The 21,646-nt window shown below is 45.1% G+C and overlaps 1 protein-coding gene across 3 annotated transcripts in view; it reads left to right on the top strand.

Annotated features, from left to right (window-relative positions):
- The first annotated feature begins 543 nt into the window (after positions 1–543).
- Positions 544–21,646, top strand: part of DDHD1 (DDHD domain containing 1) — an 88,699-nt gene continuing 67,596 nt past the window's right edge. The window contains exons 1-2 of one of the 3 annotated variants that reach the window (XM_045016363.1): positions 544–1,216; positions 15,889–16,062. In XM_045016363.1, coding sequence (XP_044872298.1) covers positions 583–1,216; positions 15,889–16,062 — 808 coding nt within the window. In that variant the 5' untranslated portion in view covers positions 544–582. Of the gene's footprint in view, positions 1,217–5,879; positions 5,926–15,888; positions 16,063–21,646 lie in introns of those variants that run through there. The other 2 variants (XM_045016364.1, XM_045016365.1) reach the window with 2 other exon arrangements.

The raw sequence follows: 21,646 nt of genomic DNA, 5'->3' as shown, positions 1-21,646 counted from the left end.
GAGGGCCACTGGGCTGGTCCCCTCATTAGGCAGTAGGTGCTGGGGAGGGGGTCACAGGGCTGGTCTCTCCCCCACCCATTAGTCAGTAGGGACTGGGGGGGTCACATGGCCGATTCCCCCCCCCCCGCTAGTCAGTAAGGACTGGGAGGGGTCACATGGCCGATTTGCCCCCCGCTAGTCAGTAAGGACTAGGAGGGGTCACATGGCCGATCCCCCCCCCCGCCCGTTAGTCAGTAGGTGTTGGGGGGTCACGTGGCCGGTCCCCCCCCCCCCCCCGCCCGTTAGTCAGTAGGTGCTGGGGGGGGGGTCACATGGCCGGTCTCCCCCCCCCCGTTAGTCAGTAGGTGCTGGGGGGTCACATGGCCGGTCTCCCCCCCCGTTAGTCAGTAGGTGCTCGGGGGGGGGTCACATGGCCGGTCTCCCCCCGTCCCCCCCCGGCAGAGGGCAGGGTTGCACCGCCCCCGCGTGCGTGACGCTGCCGCCGCGCCGCCCCGCTGGGCTGGAGCCGGCTGCGGCAGCCGGGGCCGGGTGTGAGCGGGGGCCGGGGGGGGCGCGGGCGGAGGCAGCTGCCCCGTGCGCGGCATGGAGTCCCCCGAGCCCGGCCCGCCGCACGGCCCCTGGCAGCTGGGCAACGACGCCGGCTACGGCTGCTGCTACGAGCACTCGGCCCGGGGGACGGCGGGCGAGGACGGGGCGCGGGGCCCGGAGCACCTCCCGCCGCTGCGCCCGGCGCTCTCGTCCTCCTCCTCCGAGGGCGAGCCCGCCGCCGCCGCCCGCCGCCGCGAGCCCAGCCTGAGCGACGAGGCCGGCGGCGGCTACGAGTTCGACTCGGCCGAGTCCGGCACGTCGCTGCGCTACTCCACGGGCGGCGAGGGCAGCGAGGGCGCCGGGCTGGCCAGCAGCGAGAGCGGCGGCAGCGGCTTCTCCCTGGCGGCCAGCGCGCTGCCCGAGCGGAAGCGGCCGCGCTCGGCGGACGGCGGCGGCGGGCGGCCCCGCTACGAGGTGGTGCGGGAGCTGGGTCCCGAGGAGGTGCGCTGGCTCTACCGCGAGGACAGGAAGAGCTGGAAGCCCTTCATCGGCTACGACTCGCTGCGCCTCGAGCTGGCCTACCGCGCCCTGGGGCCCGGCGACGGCCCCGGCCCGCCCGTCTGCGTGCGCGGCGGGCTCTACGAGGTGGATGTGAGCAGCGCCGAGTGCTACCCGGTCTACTGGCAGCGTGAGTGAGAGCCCGCCTCGGGGGGGGGGGAGCCGGCCACCTGCCCCCCTGCCCTCCCCTTGTTCCCTTCGGGTCCCGCCTCGGGGGGGGAGCTGGCCCCCTGCCCCCCTGCCCTCCCCTTGTTCCCTTCGGGTCCCGCCGGGGCGGGGGGGGGGGAGCCGGCCCCCTGACCCCCCCTTGTTCCCCTCGGGTCCTGCCGGGGGGGGGGGGAGCCGGCCACCTGCCCCCCCGCCCTCCCTTGTTCCCCTCGGGTCCTACCGGCGGGGGGGAGCCGGCCACCTGCCCCCTCTTGTTCCCCCCCAGGTCCTGCCGGGGGGCGGGGTGGGAAGCCGGCTACCTGCCCCCCCTTGTTCCCCTCAGGTCTTGCCCTGGCGGGGAGGAGAGCTGGCTACCTCTCCCCCCTTGTTCTCCTCAGGTCCCACTTGGGGTGGGGGAGCCACCTGCCCCCCTGCCCTCGTTCCTCTCGGGTCCCGCCGGGGGGGGGAGCCGGCCACCTGCCCCCCCGCCCCCCCTTGTTCCCCTCGGGTCCCGCCGGGGGGGGGAGCCGGCCACCTGTGCCCCCGGCCCTCCCCTTGTTCCCTTCGCGTCCTACCGGGGGGGGGAGCCGGCCACCTGCCCCCTCTTGTTCCCCTCCAGGTCCTGCCGGGGGGCGGGGTGGGAAGCCGGCTACCTGCCCCCCCTTGTTCCCCTCAGGTCTTGCCCTGATGGGGGGGGAGAGCTGGCTACCTCTCCCCCCTTGTTCTCCTCAGGTCCCGCTTGGGGTGGGGGAGAGCCAGCCACCTGCTTCCCCCCCCCCACCTGTTCCTCTCAGGTCCCGTGGCGGGGGGTGTGGCTATCTGGCCACCTGCCCCCCCCCTTTGTTCCCCTCAGGTCCCGCGGGGGGGGGATAGCCAGCCACCTGCTCCCCCCTTGTCCCCCTCAGGTCCTGCCGGGGGGGGGGGATGGCCACTTGTCCCCCTCAGGTCCTGCTGGGGGGGATGGCCACCTGCCCCCCTTGTTCCCCTCTGCCCCCCCCCCCGTCTCCCTCAGGCCCTGCCTACCTCAGACCCAGGCAGAGGACCAGCCCCAGAGAGACCCTGTGCAGAAGCAGGCCCTTGCACCCTCCTCAGCCCCTGCCCTCCCCCCATCCCTTTCAGCCCCTGCCCCCCTCAGTCTCTGCTCGGGTGGGCACCTGCCCAGGAGAGCCTCTGAAAATGAATAGACACCTGCCTCCCCTTTGTCCCTGTCACTCCCCACCCAGATGGCCAACACCTACTCTGGAGAGCTCCCAGGAAGGAGCAAGCACCTGGTTATCCCTTGCCCCCCCTCCCTCAGGCCCCACCTGGGTGCGAATGTGTGGAAGGGAGGCTATCAGGCTCATTTGTGTACTTGAGGGCACCCCCACCCACACACATCCTGGACAGAACAGGTTCGAGAGGCAGTGCAGATCCCCTGGAGACTGGGGGAATCACCTGCTTTCTATTCTCCCTGTACATCCTATGGGGGTGAGCATGGAGGGTATTGCCCATGCAGGTCACTGGAGCAGTAGGGTTTATCTACTCTTTCAGATCATTCCCCCCACACACAGACACAGAGCTGTAGTGGAAGAAGCACAACATAGGGGGCACTGCTCTTGGTCCCCATGCAGCCTGAGCCCTGGTGGAATGGGCAAAGGAGTGGGGAGCAAATATAGTTTATTTGGGAACTGGGAGACACGTCCTTTTCCTTCCCCTTCATTCTGGGCCTTTGAGGCTATGTCTACACAACAGCGAGCCTCCCAGTCTGGGTTGATAGATTTGGAGCTAATGGGGCTTGCACTTGTGTTCTGATCATAGCAGTATAGACAGCTCCCTACGCTTCATAGCCCAAACGCCAGCCCAAGCTACAACTTGAAAGTGTTGTCTATACAGCTGTTTTTTTTAGAGTACTAGCATGAGTCCTGCTAGCCCCAGGTCTGTTGACCTGGGGTTGGGAGGCTTACTCCAAAATGCTATGTAGACAGACTAGAGATGTACCAGGTGATGAGGAGAAGACCATGAAGATCCCTCATATTCTCTGTTCCTCTTTGCCCAGCAGCAGGCAGAGAAGACTTCCTCTTCTCATCTCTCCCCACCTACCACAACCTTGGCACTTGTGCCATGGGAGAATGGGTAACGGACACAGTTGGCCCCTGGTTGCAAGGAGGAGACTATGCAAGTCACCCTGAGAATGGGGAAAGCTGCTCTCTTCCCTCTAGCAACTGTGCCAGGGGGGCAGAACAGGAGCAAGTACACACAGCTGTGAGATGGGGCAGGAGACCGTGCATACCAGCAGTTTAAAGATTTAATTTCTTGATCCTGTGCTTTGTCCATTTTGGAAGCAGATTCAGTCTCATTAAGTCTGAGTAACAGATGTTTTAAATAATAACATGCTGCTCAGAGAGAGGGATTTCTGAGGTTTGAAAGGAGAGATTCCTAGATGCCAGTACCTAATGCAGCACTGTACAAGAGATAAAATAAACTCATAGTACTGAGAAGATTGATGATGGATGCTTGACCTTACCAGGGTTGGATTATGGATAAACAGAGCCTCTGGTATTTCAGGTACCTCCCTCTGATCATCTGTTACTCTAGCTCCCCCTCTTTACTCTCACATTTCCTCCTCTCTTTGCCCCAGTATGGGGTCTCATCTTCCTCCTACTTCTGAGTCCTTCATTGTCCCTACCAAGTGGGGCAGCCTGTCCAGCCCCAGCAAGCCTGCGTCACTTTGCTGTGTGATGCACTGATGCCTACTGCTCTGTTTCTGCTGTCGGTCTCCGGTGGGGAGCTGAGAGCTTGGGGGGGCGTAGCTGGGATCCCAATGGGGAGCTGAGAGCCTGGACAGTAGCTGGGCTCAGAGCTGGAGCCCCCCCATTTGCCTCTGGGTTACAGCCCCAGCTGTGAGCTCAGCAAGGTTCACAGCAGGAACCCTACCAGTTTTTCTTGTCAATTTCAAAGCTCCAGCAGGATCCTTGAAATTAACAAGAATGACAGCCTACAGCTAATTTAAGCAGTGTCTACACAGACACTGCATTGCTCTAAATACACTGACATAAGTCCTACGCCTCTCAGGCAGGTGGAATTATGCCGCTGTAGTAAGACACTTGCATCTGCTGGAGCAAGGCTGTAATGTAGACACTGGTATAATTAGGTCAACATAAGCTGCCTTACCTTGACCTAACTCTGTAGTGTAGATCAGGCCCTATAGTAATGAACACTGACAGTTCATTAATCAATGAAATGTATTGCCCAAGTGGCAGGAAGGACTTGATTAAAACTTTATGCTTGCTAAAATATTTCCTTACTAGAAGTCTTCAGATATCCTAGATCTATCTGAGGAGTCAATTATAACATCAGAACCACTAGATTGAGTTACAGCTTGAAGAAATTAATTATTGAGAATGTTATCTTTACCCAGTGAATGGAGATTTATTTAATGAATATTGCAAACCTAGCAAGGGTGCCATGCAAATCAGTAAAGTTACTGGAGGAGGCCTCCTAGATAAATATGTAACTTGACGTTTCATTCCCTGTCTCTTCCATTGACATGGCAATGAATATTTGATTACAAAAAGCAATAATTCATAGGTCTCTTCCATCTGAGTTCTATGACTGTTAGATCATCCAATCCATCCCCTTGCCAATGCAAGACTCTTCCTACAGTAAATTTTTCTATAGTTTTACTCAGTTTAGTTTTCAAAATCCCAGGCAATATCGTTTCTTCTCCTTCCTTTGCAAGTCAGACTGTTCTACAGCCTAATCATAGTGGTGACAGGAAGGTTTATCCTGATAGCCTAGTTTTCCTATTCTTAATTTCAGACTGGCATTTTGTCTTTATCTCTCTTCCCCTTTAGGTAGTCACTTAGCCAAGTTACACATATTTAGTTTTTTAATCTGTTCTCATAAATCAATCCCCTTCTGCTGCTGCTAACTCTAGTTCTCAGAATGTTCTTTATTTTGAATTCTAACTGCATGTCAGCGTTGTCCATCCTGTAAACTGACATCTATCAATAGAAATTTATAACTTGAGCCAAAAATTTTGTTGTTGAGATAAAAACAAAATGTTCTTTTTTCCCCACCCCTTTGGACATTACCTACCTGCGCATGAGAATACTGCTTATATTTTAAGAGGGATATAATACTTCCACTTCCCTTAAAGTTGACCTACAAAGAAGAAACCCTTTGGCACTGTTCCTCCTTTTTTTTTGCTGATGTGCAATATATGGCAAGAGTCTGAAATGTTCATAATTTTTTTTTTTGAGCGAGAGAGAGAACCTATTTTTAAGCTTCTCTTTTTGTACTAGAAATTCAGGTCTCATTTACCCAGTCTTTCCTGGAGGATTGTATGGACAACTGCAGAGCTAAAAGGACTATGTCATCACAAATACCAAGGAGAAGCTTGTGGAACTAAGAAGGAAATTTTTCTTCACTCATTAAAATCCATTTTTTTTACTTTGTTTTGTTGGTTTTTTTTACCTCAAATGCCTGAACAAACAATTGGGGGGGGGGATGTCTAGGTTAAAGATTATGCCCTGCGTCTTCAATTAAGGCCTTTGAAAATTCATACTCAGGTTCTCTAGACTCCAAAGAAGATTGCCAGGAAAAAGACAGAAGAGAAGCCTTTGTTTTTCAAGCAGGAAAAAAGTCTTTCTGGCAGCCTTTGTATATCACACATCAGCAAAATGGTAGAATTCCATTTTTTTCCTTTTGCAGGTAACCTTTCAGTTCCACATTAATGCTGTTTAATCCTTATTAGAATTTTATTTGGCTGGGTTACCAGTAGGTAGTATACCCTTTGGTAAAAACATATCCTTTCTGTTGAGAGACCATTCTGCGCAGTATTAATAGTTTGGTGCAATTATCCAGGTGCAGCAATTATCAAATACAGGCTTGAAGTATTACAAAGTAGTAAGACTGGACTCATTCTGAGGGATGAAAGCTTTCCGATCTCTGCTAGTGGAGACCAGTGCTCTAAACAGATATTTGCTAATAGCTTAATTGCTTGATAGTATAGTGATTTAAACTGTGCAAATGTAGGAGAGAAGCAAATAACACAAAATAAATTATTGGAAGTTGCTGGAATTATTAATAATTCAAATTATTAATATGGGAAACCACCAAACACTAATTTAACCACAAATTCTTATTAAATCCAAAGTCTAACTTATACAATTGCTCTAAACATGCCTAAAAAGCCTAAATAATAAGCAATTTACTGCATCCAAGCAGTAACAAAACATTTTGAATCATTTGATCTAGATACTTTCAAACAGGCTAAACCCAGGGGTGCTTAGACCCTTATTGGTCGGCTCCAATGTGGTGAGGCAGGTATTAGCAATGAATCCTTTAAGAGCTTACTTTTTATACCCTTTAACAAACAAGTGATGTCATTGCCAGTTATTGACTTCAGCTAAAACCCAAATTGAGACAGTTCACCCTTATTTCCAGTATTAATCCTGATAAGATTTACAACCTCCTTCTTCCCAAGGCCTTTCCTCCCCTCATTCTTGCTGTCCAGCAGTTTTCCCATTGCACGTGAGTTCATGTAGGCTTTAACATTGCTGTGTGGGCTAAGGAAGGACCGTGTTGGCTCATTTTAAGACAGATTCTGTTTTATTTAAAACCATCTGCAGTCATCCCTATTGGTCAGAGGCCTTCTTTTTAGAAACATCCCCTTATCTTATTTGAACCAGGTATCCTCCGTACTTTATTCCTTCTGGCCTTATCACTTCCTTCTACTTGCTAACTTTAATTCTTTTATTTTATATTTATCCTACAGACATATTGAAACCTGACTGTATAGCTGCAGTCAATATTAATATTCAGTCCTTGCAACTCTTGTTCCCTTCTTTTTCTTTAATATGTAATTGCACAAGTAATTTATTTGTAAATTTTTCTGTAAAAATAAAATTGAAATGTGTTGGCTAAAAGTTTAAATTTCAGGAATGTTGTCAAGTATAAATTCATATTAAAACAAAAATCCCAAACTTTCCCTTACCTGTAACCAATAACACCTTGGATTATAAGAACCGCCACATTGAGTCATACCAACGATCCATCTAGGCCAGTATCCTGTCTGATAGTGGCCAGTGCCAGATGCTTCAGGGAGAATGAACAGAACCAGGCAATTTTAAGTGATCCATTCCCTGTTGTTCAGTCTCAGCTTTTGGCAGTTGGAGGTTTAGGGAAACCCAGATCATGGGATTGTGTCCCTGACTGTCTTGGCTAATGGAGATGACTGGTTCAGAGCATTAGCAGGAAAAGGTCATTAGAGATTTTGGGAAGAACTGTTTTGGTGGAGTGTAACGGGCTGACACCCGATTGAAGAGGTTCTAGGATGGTACTGGAAGAGAGGAATTCCAGACAGTTATTGCAGACAATGCATTCACTGAGCTTGGAGATGAGGCAATAGTTGGAAAGACAAGGGGGTAAGAGTGAGTTTTTAAGATGGGAGAGAATAAAGTATGCTTATATGACGAAGGGAAAGAACCAGTGGAGAGTAAGAGGCTAAGGAGATGGATAAGGGTGGAGATGAGAGTTGACACCAGGGAGATCAGCATGTGGTGACTGGAGCAAGTGGGAGGGTTAGAGGAGGAAAGCAAATGGGAAACTTCTGTGTCCTTGACAGAAGAGGGAGGAGAGAATCTAGAGGTGTGAAGAAAAACAAACAGAAGAGCGGGACGGACATAACTCTTATTTTCTTGTTCATTAATGTTTCAGGAAGGGTTTTGGTCTCCATATGGAGGATCTGAATTTTTTTTAATGGAGTTAAATAGGCATTCACATTTCAGAAACCTTCTCACTTAGACTATTAATCTATTGTCCATTGCTACTCTGCCCTGTGGTGTAGTTTGCTCGCAAAGTCCCATTTTAGGTCCCCAGTTACGAAGGCGCTTAAGCTTATAGTTAAGGATATGCTTGTGCTTAAGTCCCTTTGAAGTCAATGCTTAAAGTTAAGGACATGTTTTATGTACCTTTTGTGAATCGCGATGTTAGATATTAGAAAAGGATATCTATTTGTCAGGTTCAGTTAGCCTCTGCCTACTGTTGTTTGAAAGAATGCAGGTCTTTTCCCTGGATTTGAAGAGGTTGATGGGGGAAGGGGTTCTAAGACATGTTTATTCTATCCATAGAATGCTGGTGGTGGAAATAACTTATGTAGTTGTCTCACTTCTAAGTACTAAATTCCCTACTATTATTCAGAATGTGCATGTGACTAAGGCATATTTTTATGCTCTTCCAAGTCTGGATTCAATGGCACCATCGCTCTTTTCAGAGCATGGTGTGTGCGCCAATGAGTTCTTTGACAGTCCTATCCACAGGTAGGGCATACCTGCTCACTAGCAGTGCTCTGTATCCAAGCAGCAGATTCTTTCCTCCTCTAATGTTGATCATCACAAAGCATGATTCAGTTCACCTTGCAATGCCTCAATCCATCTACAGGCTGACTCTGCCAATATGATTGCAGAGCCACTGTCCATTATCTTTGAAAACTCATGGTGATCGGGGGAGGTCCTAGATGACTGGAAAAAGGCTAATGTAGTGCCCATCTCCTAAAAAGGGAAGGAGGAGGATCTGGGGAACTACAGGCCAGTCAGCCTCACCCCAGTACCTGGAAAAATCATGGAGCAGGTCCTCAAGGAATCAATTCTGAAGCATTTAGAGGAGAGAAAAGTGATCAGGAACAGTCAGCATGGACTCACCAAGGGCAAGTCATGCCTGACTAACCTAATTGCCTTCTATGAGGAGATAACTGGGTCTGTGGATGAGGGGAAAGCAGTGGGTGTTATTCCTTGACTTTAGCAAAGCTTTTGATATAGTCTCCCACAGTATTCTTGCCGGCAAGTTAAAGAAGTATGGGCTTGATGGACCATAAGGTAGATAGAAAGCTGGCTAGATCGGGCTCAGTGGGTAGTGATCAATGGCTCCATGTCTAGTTGGCAGCCAGTATCAAGCGGAGTGCCCCAAGGGTCGGTCCTGGGGCTGGTTTTGTTCAACATCATTAATGATCTGGAGGACGGCGTGGACTGCACTCTCAGCAAGTTTGCAGATGACACTAACCTGGGCGGAGTGGTAGATACGCTGGAGGGTAGGGATAGGCTGAAGAGGGACCTAGACAAATTAGAGGATTGGGCCAAAAGAAACCTGATGAGGTTCAACAAGCACAAGTGCAGAGTCCTGTACTTAGAATGGAAGAATCCCATTCACTGCTACAGACTAGAGACCGAATGGCTAGGCAGCAGTTCTGCAGAAAAGGACCTGGGGTTACAGTGGATGAGAAGCTGGATATGAGTCGACAATGTGCCCTTGTTGCCAAGAAGGCTAATGGCATTTTGGGCTGTATAAGTAGGGGCATTGCCAGCAGATTGAGGGACGTGATCATTCCCCTCTATTCAACATTGGTGAGGCTTCATCTGGAGTATTGTGTCCAGTTTTGGGCCCCACACTACAAGAAGGATGTGGAAAAATTGGGAAGAGTCCAGCGGAGGGCAACAAAAATGATTAGGGGGCTGGATCACATGACTTATGAGGATAGGCTAAAGGAACTGGGATTATTTAGTTTGCAGAAGAGAAGAGTGAGGGGGGATTTGATAGCTGCTTTCAACTAACTGGAAGGGGGTTCCAAAGAGGATGGATCTAGACTGTTCTCAGTGATACCAGATGACAGAACAAGGAGTAATGGTCTCAAGTGCTGTATGATTTAAAAATTGATTTTCGTGTAATGATTTTAAAACAACTATATATCAAAACGGAGGTCTTACTGTTACATTAAAATGAACATACTCCCTGCAGTGAGAGCGTTCTTACAACTCCTTCCAGAAGAAAAGTCTGTCTATGAAAGAATGAAATTGAGTAATTTTTTGTGCAGTTTAATTTCTTGTGCTTAAACTGTTTTTTATAAGACTAGTAAAACTTATGTGAATAATTAGAACAAAATACTTTCTGGTTTGTAACCTTTTTCTTCCACTTGTCATGTCTGGCATTGAAATTTATTTTTAAAGATCTTGTATATACACACCATGCAAATGAATAACCAGCCAAGCATATTGATATCTTGACACCTGAGTCATTGCAAACTATAGATTATATATGTAAAAGTTGGGGAAGTCAAGAAGTCAAGGGAAATACCTCTATATGAATCAAAATTTTGGGGACAAAAAGTAAAGCAAAGCAACAAAATTAGTAAACCTTCACCAACAGCAAGCAAAGGAGTAAAACATTAAATGTGACAGAAAAAGCATTGATTCAGTGCTAAGACTGAGACAATAATACATCAAAATCAGGAAGTTCCAGAAATGAAGATTTCTGCCACAAAATTAGTTAATTTTATAGTGTAAGTTAGATACTAAATAACATTAAGGGTTTAATTTTCCAAGGAAATTGGGGCTAAAATGTACATACAGTACAGGCAGCATATCCAGATAATATAGTAGAAATTGTAGGTTGAAATTTTCAAGTGTCTAAGGGTATGTCTACACTACGAAATCAGGTCGAATTTATAGAAGTCGTTTTTTAGAAATCATTTTTATACAGTCGATTGTGTGTGTCCCCACACAAAATGCTCTAAGTGCATTAAGTCGGCGGACTGCATCCACAGTACTGAGGCTAGCGTCAACTTCCGGAGCATTGCACTGTGGGTAGCTATCCCGCAGGCTCCGCTGCCCATTGGAATTCTGGGTTGAGATCCCAATGCCTGATGGGGCAAAAACAGTGTCGTGGGTGGTTCTAGGTACATGGCGTCAGGCCCCCCTCTCCCTTCCTCCCTCTGTGAAAGTAAAAAAATTAAGATGAAGAATTCACTTGAAACAATTATGAGGTTGAAATGGAAGTTTTGGGATTTCACCATACATAGGTGAAAACTAAACTTTTTTTTTATTTAATTTTTTTGTGCCTATCCTAATTTTTAAGTGCAATTTACAAAACTTTCTAGACATTTCATAGATTTTTGAGGCAAGACAGGTAGCTTTTGATCATCTAATCTGATCTACTTCATAACACAAACCACAATTAAAGGGGAATTAGATGTATCCCAGCAACCAAAGCATCCATGGAATTTCAATCCAGGAACTCTGGCATTCAGAGCCAGGAGCGTAGCTCTAAGACATAGTCACAGCCTCGCCAAGACCATTAGAGCCGATCAAAAATGTTTTCCCAACCTTACCTCCTTTGGTCCTCTAATTGACCCAACGTAATTGCTTAATCCTCCACTCGCTACTGAAATGCAGTCTTTGGGAGCAGAACATGACCACTGATTAGCAGTATCCAGGATTTATTACACTCTAGTTTAAAGGCAGGAAATTAAGACTGTGGTGTATAACTGAAAGTGCAGGGAGATTTTAGGTTAGTAGAACATCATAATCCATACTAGAATTTGACCAGGACTAAAGTCCATGTCTAAACATTTCTTATACTACAGTAATGGGTGTATCAGTGAAGAAAATTTAAATACAAATGTTAATGAAAAACTGTTCACATCAGCTTTACCAAACATTCTACTTTTGTGAGAAGTCCCTTAGAATATTCAGTGATCAAAAATGTTCACCAGGTTGGTTGTTTCTCATCTGAAAGTCAGTGTTCCCTAATACAGTGGTAGGATAATGTCATTACAGACACGGAAGGAAAACTGCCACTTACTGACTGATTTCCTGTACCATCTCGATTTTCATTCCAGGTCTCTCACTGAAGTACTGACCAAACCTTGTGAAATCTGACAAGATTACAGCTCAGGGTAGTATGGGTATAGCTGTATTGCACAGCAGTTTAGAGGAAGAAAGGAAGCATACTGCTTCCATTTGAAACTTCACTGGGTCTTTAGGGAGGCAGAATGTAATTACTCTAATCATAGTCAACAATCCTACTCTACCAAAAAAGCATCTTTGGGTCTGTACGTGTTTTTAGATAGAATATTTACTTAATGTTACACTCTCACATGAACTCATGCCCGTTCCATACATGGAACCTGAAATATGGTTGGTTTCCTTCAAAATTAAGCCACCTTAACAACTTTTTAAAATCAAATGTTGGCTGTTCAAAACTAGTCTCACCTTCTTGACTAAGATTCTGTGAGGGGGACACTGCCCCATCAATAGCCTGGGTACTGCTGTTGAATGTTACAGCCAGCAGCAGCAAAGCACCCCCAAGAGAAATTCTGTCAGGAAGGGTTTGAAAATGTTAAAATTAAACTTTTTATTTTAAAATTTAGGTTTTGAAGATTTGTGGGCAGGAAAATTACAGTTGAAAAATTTGGGGTCCTTAAAAATTGAAAGCAGGTGTTTTAGTTATTTAATCTGTAATGTAAAATTTGGAATCACTTGTTCTGATGACAGCTTTAAAGTATGTACAGTTTTAAGAAGCTATGGAAGGAGTGTAATCTAATCAGAGTACTTAGTGAAGAATTGAAAAGAATTTCTTGTAAAGATTTATGCGTGGAATAGTTGCATCTTGGTTTCGATCAACAATGTATTCTCTCATGAACACCCACACATCATGTGAATTCAGTTTTACCCCACACATTCCTTTGTTGCAGCCTTACCGGGTGTGTACAAATTAATTCCATCATGAAACATATATTTGACAGGTGTAAAATATAGGGGAATACAGCACAGCTTAAAATGAATAAGTGCTTCATGAGGCACCACTAGCTGAAATTCACTTTTTGCTCCCCACCCTAGTCTTGTATTGTGGAGGTGGTGGTTGGTGACTCCATAGTTAAAGGCATTTTTGATCCTGTTTAAATGCAAACTTTATTTCACACTTTTAATGACTGAATTTATAGTCCAGACATGGCACAATAACTTTTCATAGGACAACTGAATTTTGCATGTCAAATGAAATATTTACTATCTTTTGCAGAGCAGATGTTTAAAAATTAGAAATTGTTGTTTTCCTCACATTTTTTTGTCTTCCTATAGTTAACCAGATTCCTCACAAATCTCTCTCTCTTTCTCTCTCTCACACAAAATATCTCGGATGTAGCAACTTTTGATCCTTACACAGAATAACTGTTCTGAGCTGTGCAACCATAAGTTTGATGAAACTTTTTGAGTTGTCTGCTGCTTTTGTTTTCTGAATGACATTGTCAGCCTTGCCTGCCTTGACTCACAAGCTGTGCTCTATGCGTAACGGGTGACAGAGAGGCAGAATGGGAAGCAGCAGAGAGAGCTGGGCTCTGGTGAGAAGGGGAGCAGCGTTTGGGAGCATCAGCAGTTGGGGAGTTTTTGGGGAGCCCTGGAAGGGGTTTAGCTAGTGTGTGCTGGGACTGGGGGGGGAATATCTAGCGTCTGGGGGAACCTGGGGGTGAGCGAGGCCTGTGTTGTCTGGAGCCTGAGTTTTGGGAAGGAGTTTTGTCTGTGGTGAGGAATTGGGACCTACAGGGTTGTTGCTGCCTTACAGAGCTACCTGCAGTTCTCCTAGCCACTAGTGGACTCTGTGATGCATATTCTGCAGGCATCTTAAGAGGTTTATCTTGTTGCGTCTTCAGCAGCTGGCAGCACCAAGTGAGGGAAGCTAACTGTAGCCCTAGGCTCCTCCCAGGCCACCTGCAACAAGCTCCCGTCACTAATCCTCCAGCTGCTGCAGGCCCTCTGCTCTACCCACCCCCCAGCTGTGCTAAGCTATCCCACACACTCCTAACACTGCAGGCCACCCTAGTACCCTGACTGCCTCAAGAGCCCAGGATCACCACCCATCCACCCCAGCTATACCAAGCTGCTCCAGAACCAGTTGAAGCTCTGCTCCCAAAGTGGCTGTAGCTGCATTTCTTCCCCTTTCCTTTCCCCCTCCCGTTACGTCCCTGCTACAGGGAGACAGGAAGGTGGTGGCCATTCAGGATGCTCTGGAAGCAGCTTCTCCCTCTGGTGAACCTCCTGTGAAAATGTTTTTCAAATAGCTTTTCCAGTGTAGTGCAAACAGGTATGCGCTATATAGCGATTGTATTAGAATGCTTGAGAGCTCTAGCCCTCTTGGTTCTCCCATGAACTTGTAAGGATTATACCTCTATGCAGTGTGTGTATTGTTAGATGGAAAGCTCAGAAAAACTAAGCAGTATCTTGTAAACAAAAAGGAGAAAATACTGGTAAAAACAAAGAATAAAATATAGAACATCTGCCTTATTCTCATGTGGGCAAGTTCTGCAGAGGACCTTACTACAGTTTGTTCGAACTCCTAATGACAAAGGGGAAAACTTAGTGGTGATAACCTTACATTCCTTGTCTGTGCCTCCATTTGTTTCTTTTCATTTCCCCCGAGCTGTTGACAAATTGTCCAGACGAGAACTGCTTTCTCCATTCTCCCAAAAAATCTCTCTTTCTGGGGGGGCCTGGCTCTTTTCAATAATGAAGCCAAGTTCTTTGTTAGTCTCCTTCTGAAAAACGCCTTGTCATTGTCTAGCGTTCTTAGCTCCCAGACATACAGAACATGTCTAAATTTGTTTGGCTGTATATACACATGCTATGTATGCCCCAGTTGTTTTCTTAGCTCCCGTCTTTAGAGCCTACCTTTTGTAAGAAATCAATGGCTCACCAGGTTCCTCTGAGGGACTTCTGGTGAGGTGTGGTCTACTCGAACCCCATGACTACAGGACAACTGACTTCCACCAAGGACTTCTGGCTCAGCAGTACATTAGATGGAAGGCACAAAAGGAGGAGGCACAGAGCCAGGAATATAGGCTTTTGTGGCACTACATCAGTTGAGCCACGAGGAAGGAGAATATGCTCTTTTCAGCTTTTCTTCCTGCTTTTCCATCCCCATTAAGCGTGTGTGTGTTGGGGGGAGAAGGCGCGTTCTGAACAGAGGGAGAGTGGGGTGTTGGAGCTTGATGTTGATGGGTGTGAGGTAGGAGGAGGAAGAGTCCTGAGCCTGGATGTAGAGGAGGTGTAGGTGTCCGAAAGAGAGAGAGTGTAGGAGTGATGAAAGGGTAAGAGAGATTTAAGGTGAATGATTTGGGAATAGGAGAGAACAGCACAATGGTCATAAAGGAATAAAAACTGTGTTCTCCCACTGGGCCCTTTATGTAAAAGTGTCCCAGCTCTTCATTTTGAGAGAGGGAGAGGATGCACGTTTTGCTTCCCACTTCTCCACCAACTCCTTTGTCCTCCACTGAAATGCTTCAAGGTGACACCTCTGACTACAGTGTGCACTTTTTCACTTTGAATATAATATTAGCTTGCAAATGGGAAGGGGTTGCAGATTGCTACCTGCAGATCCTCCACTTACATTGAGCAACAGCCACTAATGACTATTAGGATACACTTGGGTGCAAACTTTCAGCACAGGCCTCTGATGTTTTGAGTGCAAACTAGGAAGATGAATGCCCAGCTATTCATTTTGTAAATACAAATAGTTACATGCATATTTAGAGTTTGGAATGAGACTAAAAATTTGGCCCTTAGTGAGAATGCAGTTTTATGTTTTAATAGACTCTCTGGCTTCCATACTGAAGAAATCCCTAAAAATCAGCTTCTTGCCAGCATGTAAATTGGACTATTTAAAAATATTGAATTGGGCACCAAAGGAAAGGTTACTTTTTAGTAATAAGTCAACAGCAGTTACCACTTTAAGGGTTCCAACTGTGACGTTAGATTGTCATCAAAACGTAACAAAATTCAAATTCTTTTACTTATTTAGTACCAATTTCTGGTATGTTGAATGCTAAATCCCTCCTGTTTTGCTTTTTAGAAACTGATAAAATCCCTGTAATGCGTGGGCAGTGGTTTATTGATGGTACATGGCAGCCATTAGAAGAAGAAGAAAGTAATCTAATAGAACAAGAACATCTCAATTGTTTCAGAGGCCAACAAATGCAAGAGAACTTCGATATGGAAGTATCAAAACCTGTAGATGGGAAAGAGGGTAAGATATTGCCTGGACTGTTCATACCATTATTATTTGTTTGTATTACTGTGGTTGTGAAACAGATTTCTATTAATATGAATGTTTGGTGTATTCTGTGATCTTGCATGGCGACTAGCAATTATTTGCTCAGGTTGCTTTTCCCATTTTTCAATGTAGCTTGATGGTTCTAGGATTTATTACTGAATCACAAAAATGGTACCATTCACAGCATTCTATGTAAAACTAAACTCCTGGGTGAATTTCTTGTCATATGCCCATTTTGCCTCATTTCACGTTGTGGCTTTTTATTGCATCTGAAAGTCTCACTTGAAACTAAAGTTTTCTGTCCATGGGTCAAGAAAAGTGCTGATGACCTCAGTCTAAACTGGCTCTAAAATTCCAGCCAGTTACCTTAATTCTGCCCTGAAGGGAGCATCATTTTCACAGATCAGATATTTCCTTTTTCATTCTGGCTCAATCCAGGACTTTATCAGAGTAGTTTGCAGTTGCATTAAATTGTGTGTGTTGCTTTTGTGATGGAAATCCTTGTATTTTAATGACCAGGCTGAGAACACTGAGCTAATGTTTCTCAAGGTTGTGAGTCAAACTCATTTCACATTTTTAAGATCACCCTGCTGAAATTACTGTTGTTGAACTAATTACCACCGACAGTAGAATCAGTTGCTCTGGGTAAGTACAGCACAACAAATATTCAGTATTCTTAACTTTCTAGTTTTTGTCCTTGCTTGCCACTATTTGTCAGGTTCCCATTAAACCAAGGACTGCAAGTACAGGGGCTTCAAAATATAAATTAATTAAATAGGGCTTTAGGGTTTTTTGTTTTTGACAACTTTACTGTTAAACTTTTTTTAAAATATACATTTAAAAATACTTTGGACAGAAATTACAGAAAGTGGCCCTGTGCTTGGAAGTGTTCCCCTGAGTAGTTAATTGGGAAAGTGGTATATTGTGTATAAATTCATTAAATGTTTTATATACGTCTGCTACAATTGATATAATAGTGTGCTACAATAAGCAGTCTTTTATCCTCTCAAGGCTCATATGTAGCTCCCATTAATACTAACTGATGGTAGACTAGACCTCTAATGATCACTCATAGCTGTACTGTTTATTGAGAGCACTGTAGAAATTTGCTGATGCTAACACAAATCAGCAACAGAAGTCCTAAATTCTCAGCAAAGATTTAATAGCAGAATAGTGAGACAATTACTTTCACAACATATACTATGGACTATTAATCTATATTTAAAAACTAACCTATATTATAAAAAAAGCACATTGTTTGTGTACCAGACATCAGTAATCCAGATTATACTATTGGAGCTGGCCCCAGCCATATGCAGAAGGTGACTGTAGGCTGAAGAATTTCAGGGCAGAAATCCCCCTCCCTCCCTGTAGTCAGGAAGTTGTTTAGTTCCTTTTAACTGCTTTCATTTTAGAGGCAACTTTTTCTCCCTAATTTGGCTTGAAAACCCTGGGACAGCCTGTGGTATCTTTTAGCCTACTGACTGAGGCACAGCCTCTCTACCATTTCATCTTCTCTTCTGTTGCCATTGCCCAGCTGATCCTCTGTAGAAAATAAACCAATAGTTTATAAGATGTTTCTCACTCCATTTTTCTGCAATCCCCCAGTGCAGCACTTGGAGTAGAATTACACTGCTTAAGTATTTGCCAAGTGATGCTGCTCTCTCTCTCTTTAGATATGAATAATCCCAGTAGATGTGAACCCCCTAAAAAGTGCCAAGGAGAGCAAATGTATTCATATTTGCTGTGTTGCAGAAAGTCATTGCAGTGGGTTCCATATGCACCAGTTGTGAAGGGCATAATACCTAGAGCCATAGTCCAAGTGTTACTCTCATATCAGTGTCTTTCTTAGTTCTGTGTTTTCCCTTCAGGGGAATGTCCCACTCTGTAGGAGGAGGAAGCCTAAGTCAAGTTATCCCTTTCCTTAGTTCTGATCCTGGATTCCAATCCCCCATCAAGGAAAATAACCATGAATTATGCAGGACCTTTAAGACATATCAATGTTAGGTCTTGGGCAAGTAAGAATTGCTTTGCTAGATCAGGGTATAGTCCATTAGTCAGGTTTCCTGTCTCTTGCAGTGGCAAGTACTGGATGCTTTAGAGGGAGGTGCAGGAAACCCCCTAATGGAATAACCTGCCCATGGTGGGATTTCCTTCTTTCTTAAGCCTCATAAATTAGAATCACAGAAATGTAAGGCTGGAAGGAACCTCAATAGGTCATCTAGTCCAACCCCCTGTATTGAGGCAGGACGAAGTATTATGTAGACCTTCCCTCATAGGTGTTTATCTTACCTGCTCTTAAAAACTGCCAATGACCGATATTCCACAATCTTGCTAGGTATTTGTTCCAGTGCTTAAATACCCTTGCAGTTAGGAAACTTTTCCTGATGTCTAACCTAAATCTTGCTTACTGCAATTTAAGCTTGTTAGTCCTTGTCCTGTTCTCAATGGAGAAGGAGAACAATTTATCACCCTCCTCTTGGTAACAATCTTTTACGTACTTGAAGACTGTTATCATGTACCCCTTTGATCTTCTCTTCTCCAGATTAAACACGCCTGGTTTTTTTTTTCTTCAACCTTTCTTCGTAGGTCAGAAAATCACTCTGAAAATCACTCTGAGGTAGTTTAGCATAGATCTTATTCATTTAAATGAATTTTGAAATTTACTGTTTTTGAAATTGAGTGAGTTTCATGTTGGAAACCTTCACTTACTATGTATTTGTTTTTGTTATGCGCTTGCATGTTTAAAATGCAGCTGTACTCCAATAACTGACTCTGTAAAAACTGCATTGTGGGCTACCTTGTTTGTTTGCGTCAGTAAATCCAGATCAGATTGATCAGATCAGAAACTTTTTTTTAGGGCTGTCGATTAATCACAGTTAACTCATGCTATTAACTCAAAAAAATTAATCATGATTAAAAAAACTTACTCTGATTAATCACAGTTTTAATTGCACTGCTAAGCAATAGAATACCAAGTGAAATTTATTACATATTTTGGATGTTTTTCTACATTTTCAAATATGTTGATTTCAATTATAACACAGAATACAAAGTGTACAGTGCTCACTTAATATTATTATTACTAATAGTTGCATTTTAAAAATGATGACATTTTTCAGTTCACCTCATACAAATACAGTAACTCCTCGCTTAACGTTGTAGTTTTTCCTGAAAAATGCGAGTTTATGCAAAATGATGTTAAGAGAATCCAATTTCCGCATAAGACTTAATGTAAATAGTGGGGGTTAGGTTCCAGGGAAATTTTTTTCACCAGACAAAAGACACACACACACTTGTGTGCTCAGCAGTTTCTCTTTGAAGTCTGGTCCTGAAGTTTTTTTGCTGCAGGATGGCTACCTTTAAATCTGCTACTGTGTGTCCAGGGAGATTGAATTTTTCCAGGTCTCCTTCTGGAAAATCCAGCATGATTTCAACAGCTTCCACCCCACCATCAACCTCAGCCTCAACTGCTAGAAGAGGGCTTCATCCTCCCTGATTGAACTAAGCTCGTTTTCTCTAGCCTGCTTCTTGCTTGCATATGTATACCTGCCCCTGAAAATTTCCACTACATGCATCCGACGAAGCGGGTATTCACCCACGACAGTTCATGCTCCAATACATCGGTTAATCTATAAGGTGCCACAGGACTCTTGCTGCTCTTACTGCTAAATGATGAACTAGCACTCGGCTGAGCCCTCAAGGGTTAACACATTGTTAATGTAGCCTCACAATGTACAAGGCAGCACAAATGGAGGGAGGGGAGACAGCATGGCAGACAGAGAGACACCCCTGTGTGTGTGTGAGCGAGAGATTTGCATTGCCCCTTTAAGTACGCTGACCCCACTCTAAGTACATTGCCTTTTTAAGTAGATCAGCACGTTGAGACAGCAGCTGCTGCCAGCAAGCTCCCTCCATCCTGAGCCCTGTCATGGTCCCTCCTGCTCTATGGAGATGGGGTAAGCAGGGGGGAGGGGGACACCCTGATATTAGCCCTTCTCTTTCCCCACCCCACCTCTGCACAGCAAGCAGGAGGCTCCCAGGAGCAGCTCCAAGGCAGAGGGCAGGAGCAGCACATGGCAGTGTGGGGAAGGACAGTTGAACTGCTGGCAATTGATAGCCTGCTGGCCGGCTGCCACACAGGGAGCTGATGGGGGTCTGCCGGTCCACCCTGGTTCTGAGCCCCCATCAGCTAGCTCCAACGGGCTGCTCTTTCTGCAAGCAGTGGACAAAGCAGGCGGCTGCCAAACAAAGTTATAAGGGAACATTGTGCAACTTTAAACGAGCATGTTCCCTAATTGGTCAGCAACGTAACAACGAAAAAATGTTAACCAGGATGACTTTAAGTGAGGAGTCACTGTACTATAGTGCAATCTCTTTATCATGAAAGTGCAACTTACAAATGTAGGGGGTTTTTTGATACATAACTGCACTCAAAAGCAAAACAATGTAAAACTTTAGAGCCTAAAAGTCCACTCAGTCCTACTACTTCTTCAGCCAATCGCGAAGACAAACAAGTTTGTGTACATTTATGGGACATAATGCTGCCTGCTTATTATTTACGTCACCTGAAAGTGAGAACAGGCGTTCACATGGCACTTTTGTAGCTGGCATTGCAAGGTATTTACATGCCAGATATGCTAAACGTTTGTATGCCCCTTCATGCTTTGGTCACCATTCCAGTGGACATGCTTCCATTCTGATGACACTCATTTAAAAAAAAATGTGTTAATTACACTTGACTGAATTCTTTGGGGGAGAATCGTATGTCCCCTGCTCTGTTTTACCTGCATTCTGCCATATATTTCATGTTATAGCAGGCTTGGATGATGACCCAGCACATGTTGTTTCTTTTAAGAACACTTTCACTGCAGATTTGACAAAACACAAAGAAAATGCCAATGTGAAATTTCTAAAGATAGCTACAGCATCAACCCAAGGTTTAAGAATCTGAAGTGCCTTCCATAATCTGAGAGGGACTTGGTGTGGAGCATGCTTTCAGAAGTCTTAAAGAGCAACAGTCCGATGCAGAAACTACAGAATCCGAACCACCAAAAAAAGAAAATCAACCTTCTGCTGGTGGCATCTGACTCAAATAATGAAAATGAACTTGCATCGGTCTGCACTGTTCTGGATTGTTATCGAGCAGAACCCTTAATCAGCATGGACATGTCCTCTGGAATGGTGGCTGAAGCATGAAGGAACATGTGACTCTTTAGGGCATTTGGCACGTAAATATCTTGTGATGCCGGCTACAACAGTGCCATGAGAACACCTGTTCTCACTTTCAGGTGACATTGTAAACAAGAAGCAAGCAGCATTATCTCCTGCAAATGTAAACAAACTTGGCTGAACAAGAAGTAGGACTGAGTGGAATTGCAGGTTCTAAAGTTTTACATTGTTTTATTTTTGAATGCAGGGTTGAGTTTTTTTCATAACTCTACATTTGTAAATTCAGCTTTCATGATAAAGAGATTGCACTACAGTACTTGCAATGGGGGAATTGAAAAATACTATTTCTTTTGTTTTTTATAGTGCAAATATTTGTAATAAAAAA

The sequence above is a fragment of the Mauremys mutica genome, chromosome 4, assembly GCF_020497125.1.
Source record: "Mauremys mutica isolate MM-2020 ecotype Southern chromosome 4, ASM2049712v1, whole genome shotgun sequence".
Lineage (NCBI taxonomy): Eukaryota > Metazoa > Chordata > Testudines > Geoemydidae > Mauremys > Mauremys mutica.
Note: the sequence above shows the minus strand (reverse complement) of the source record. Positions and strands in the feature narration are given on the sequence as shown.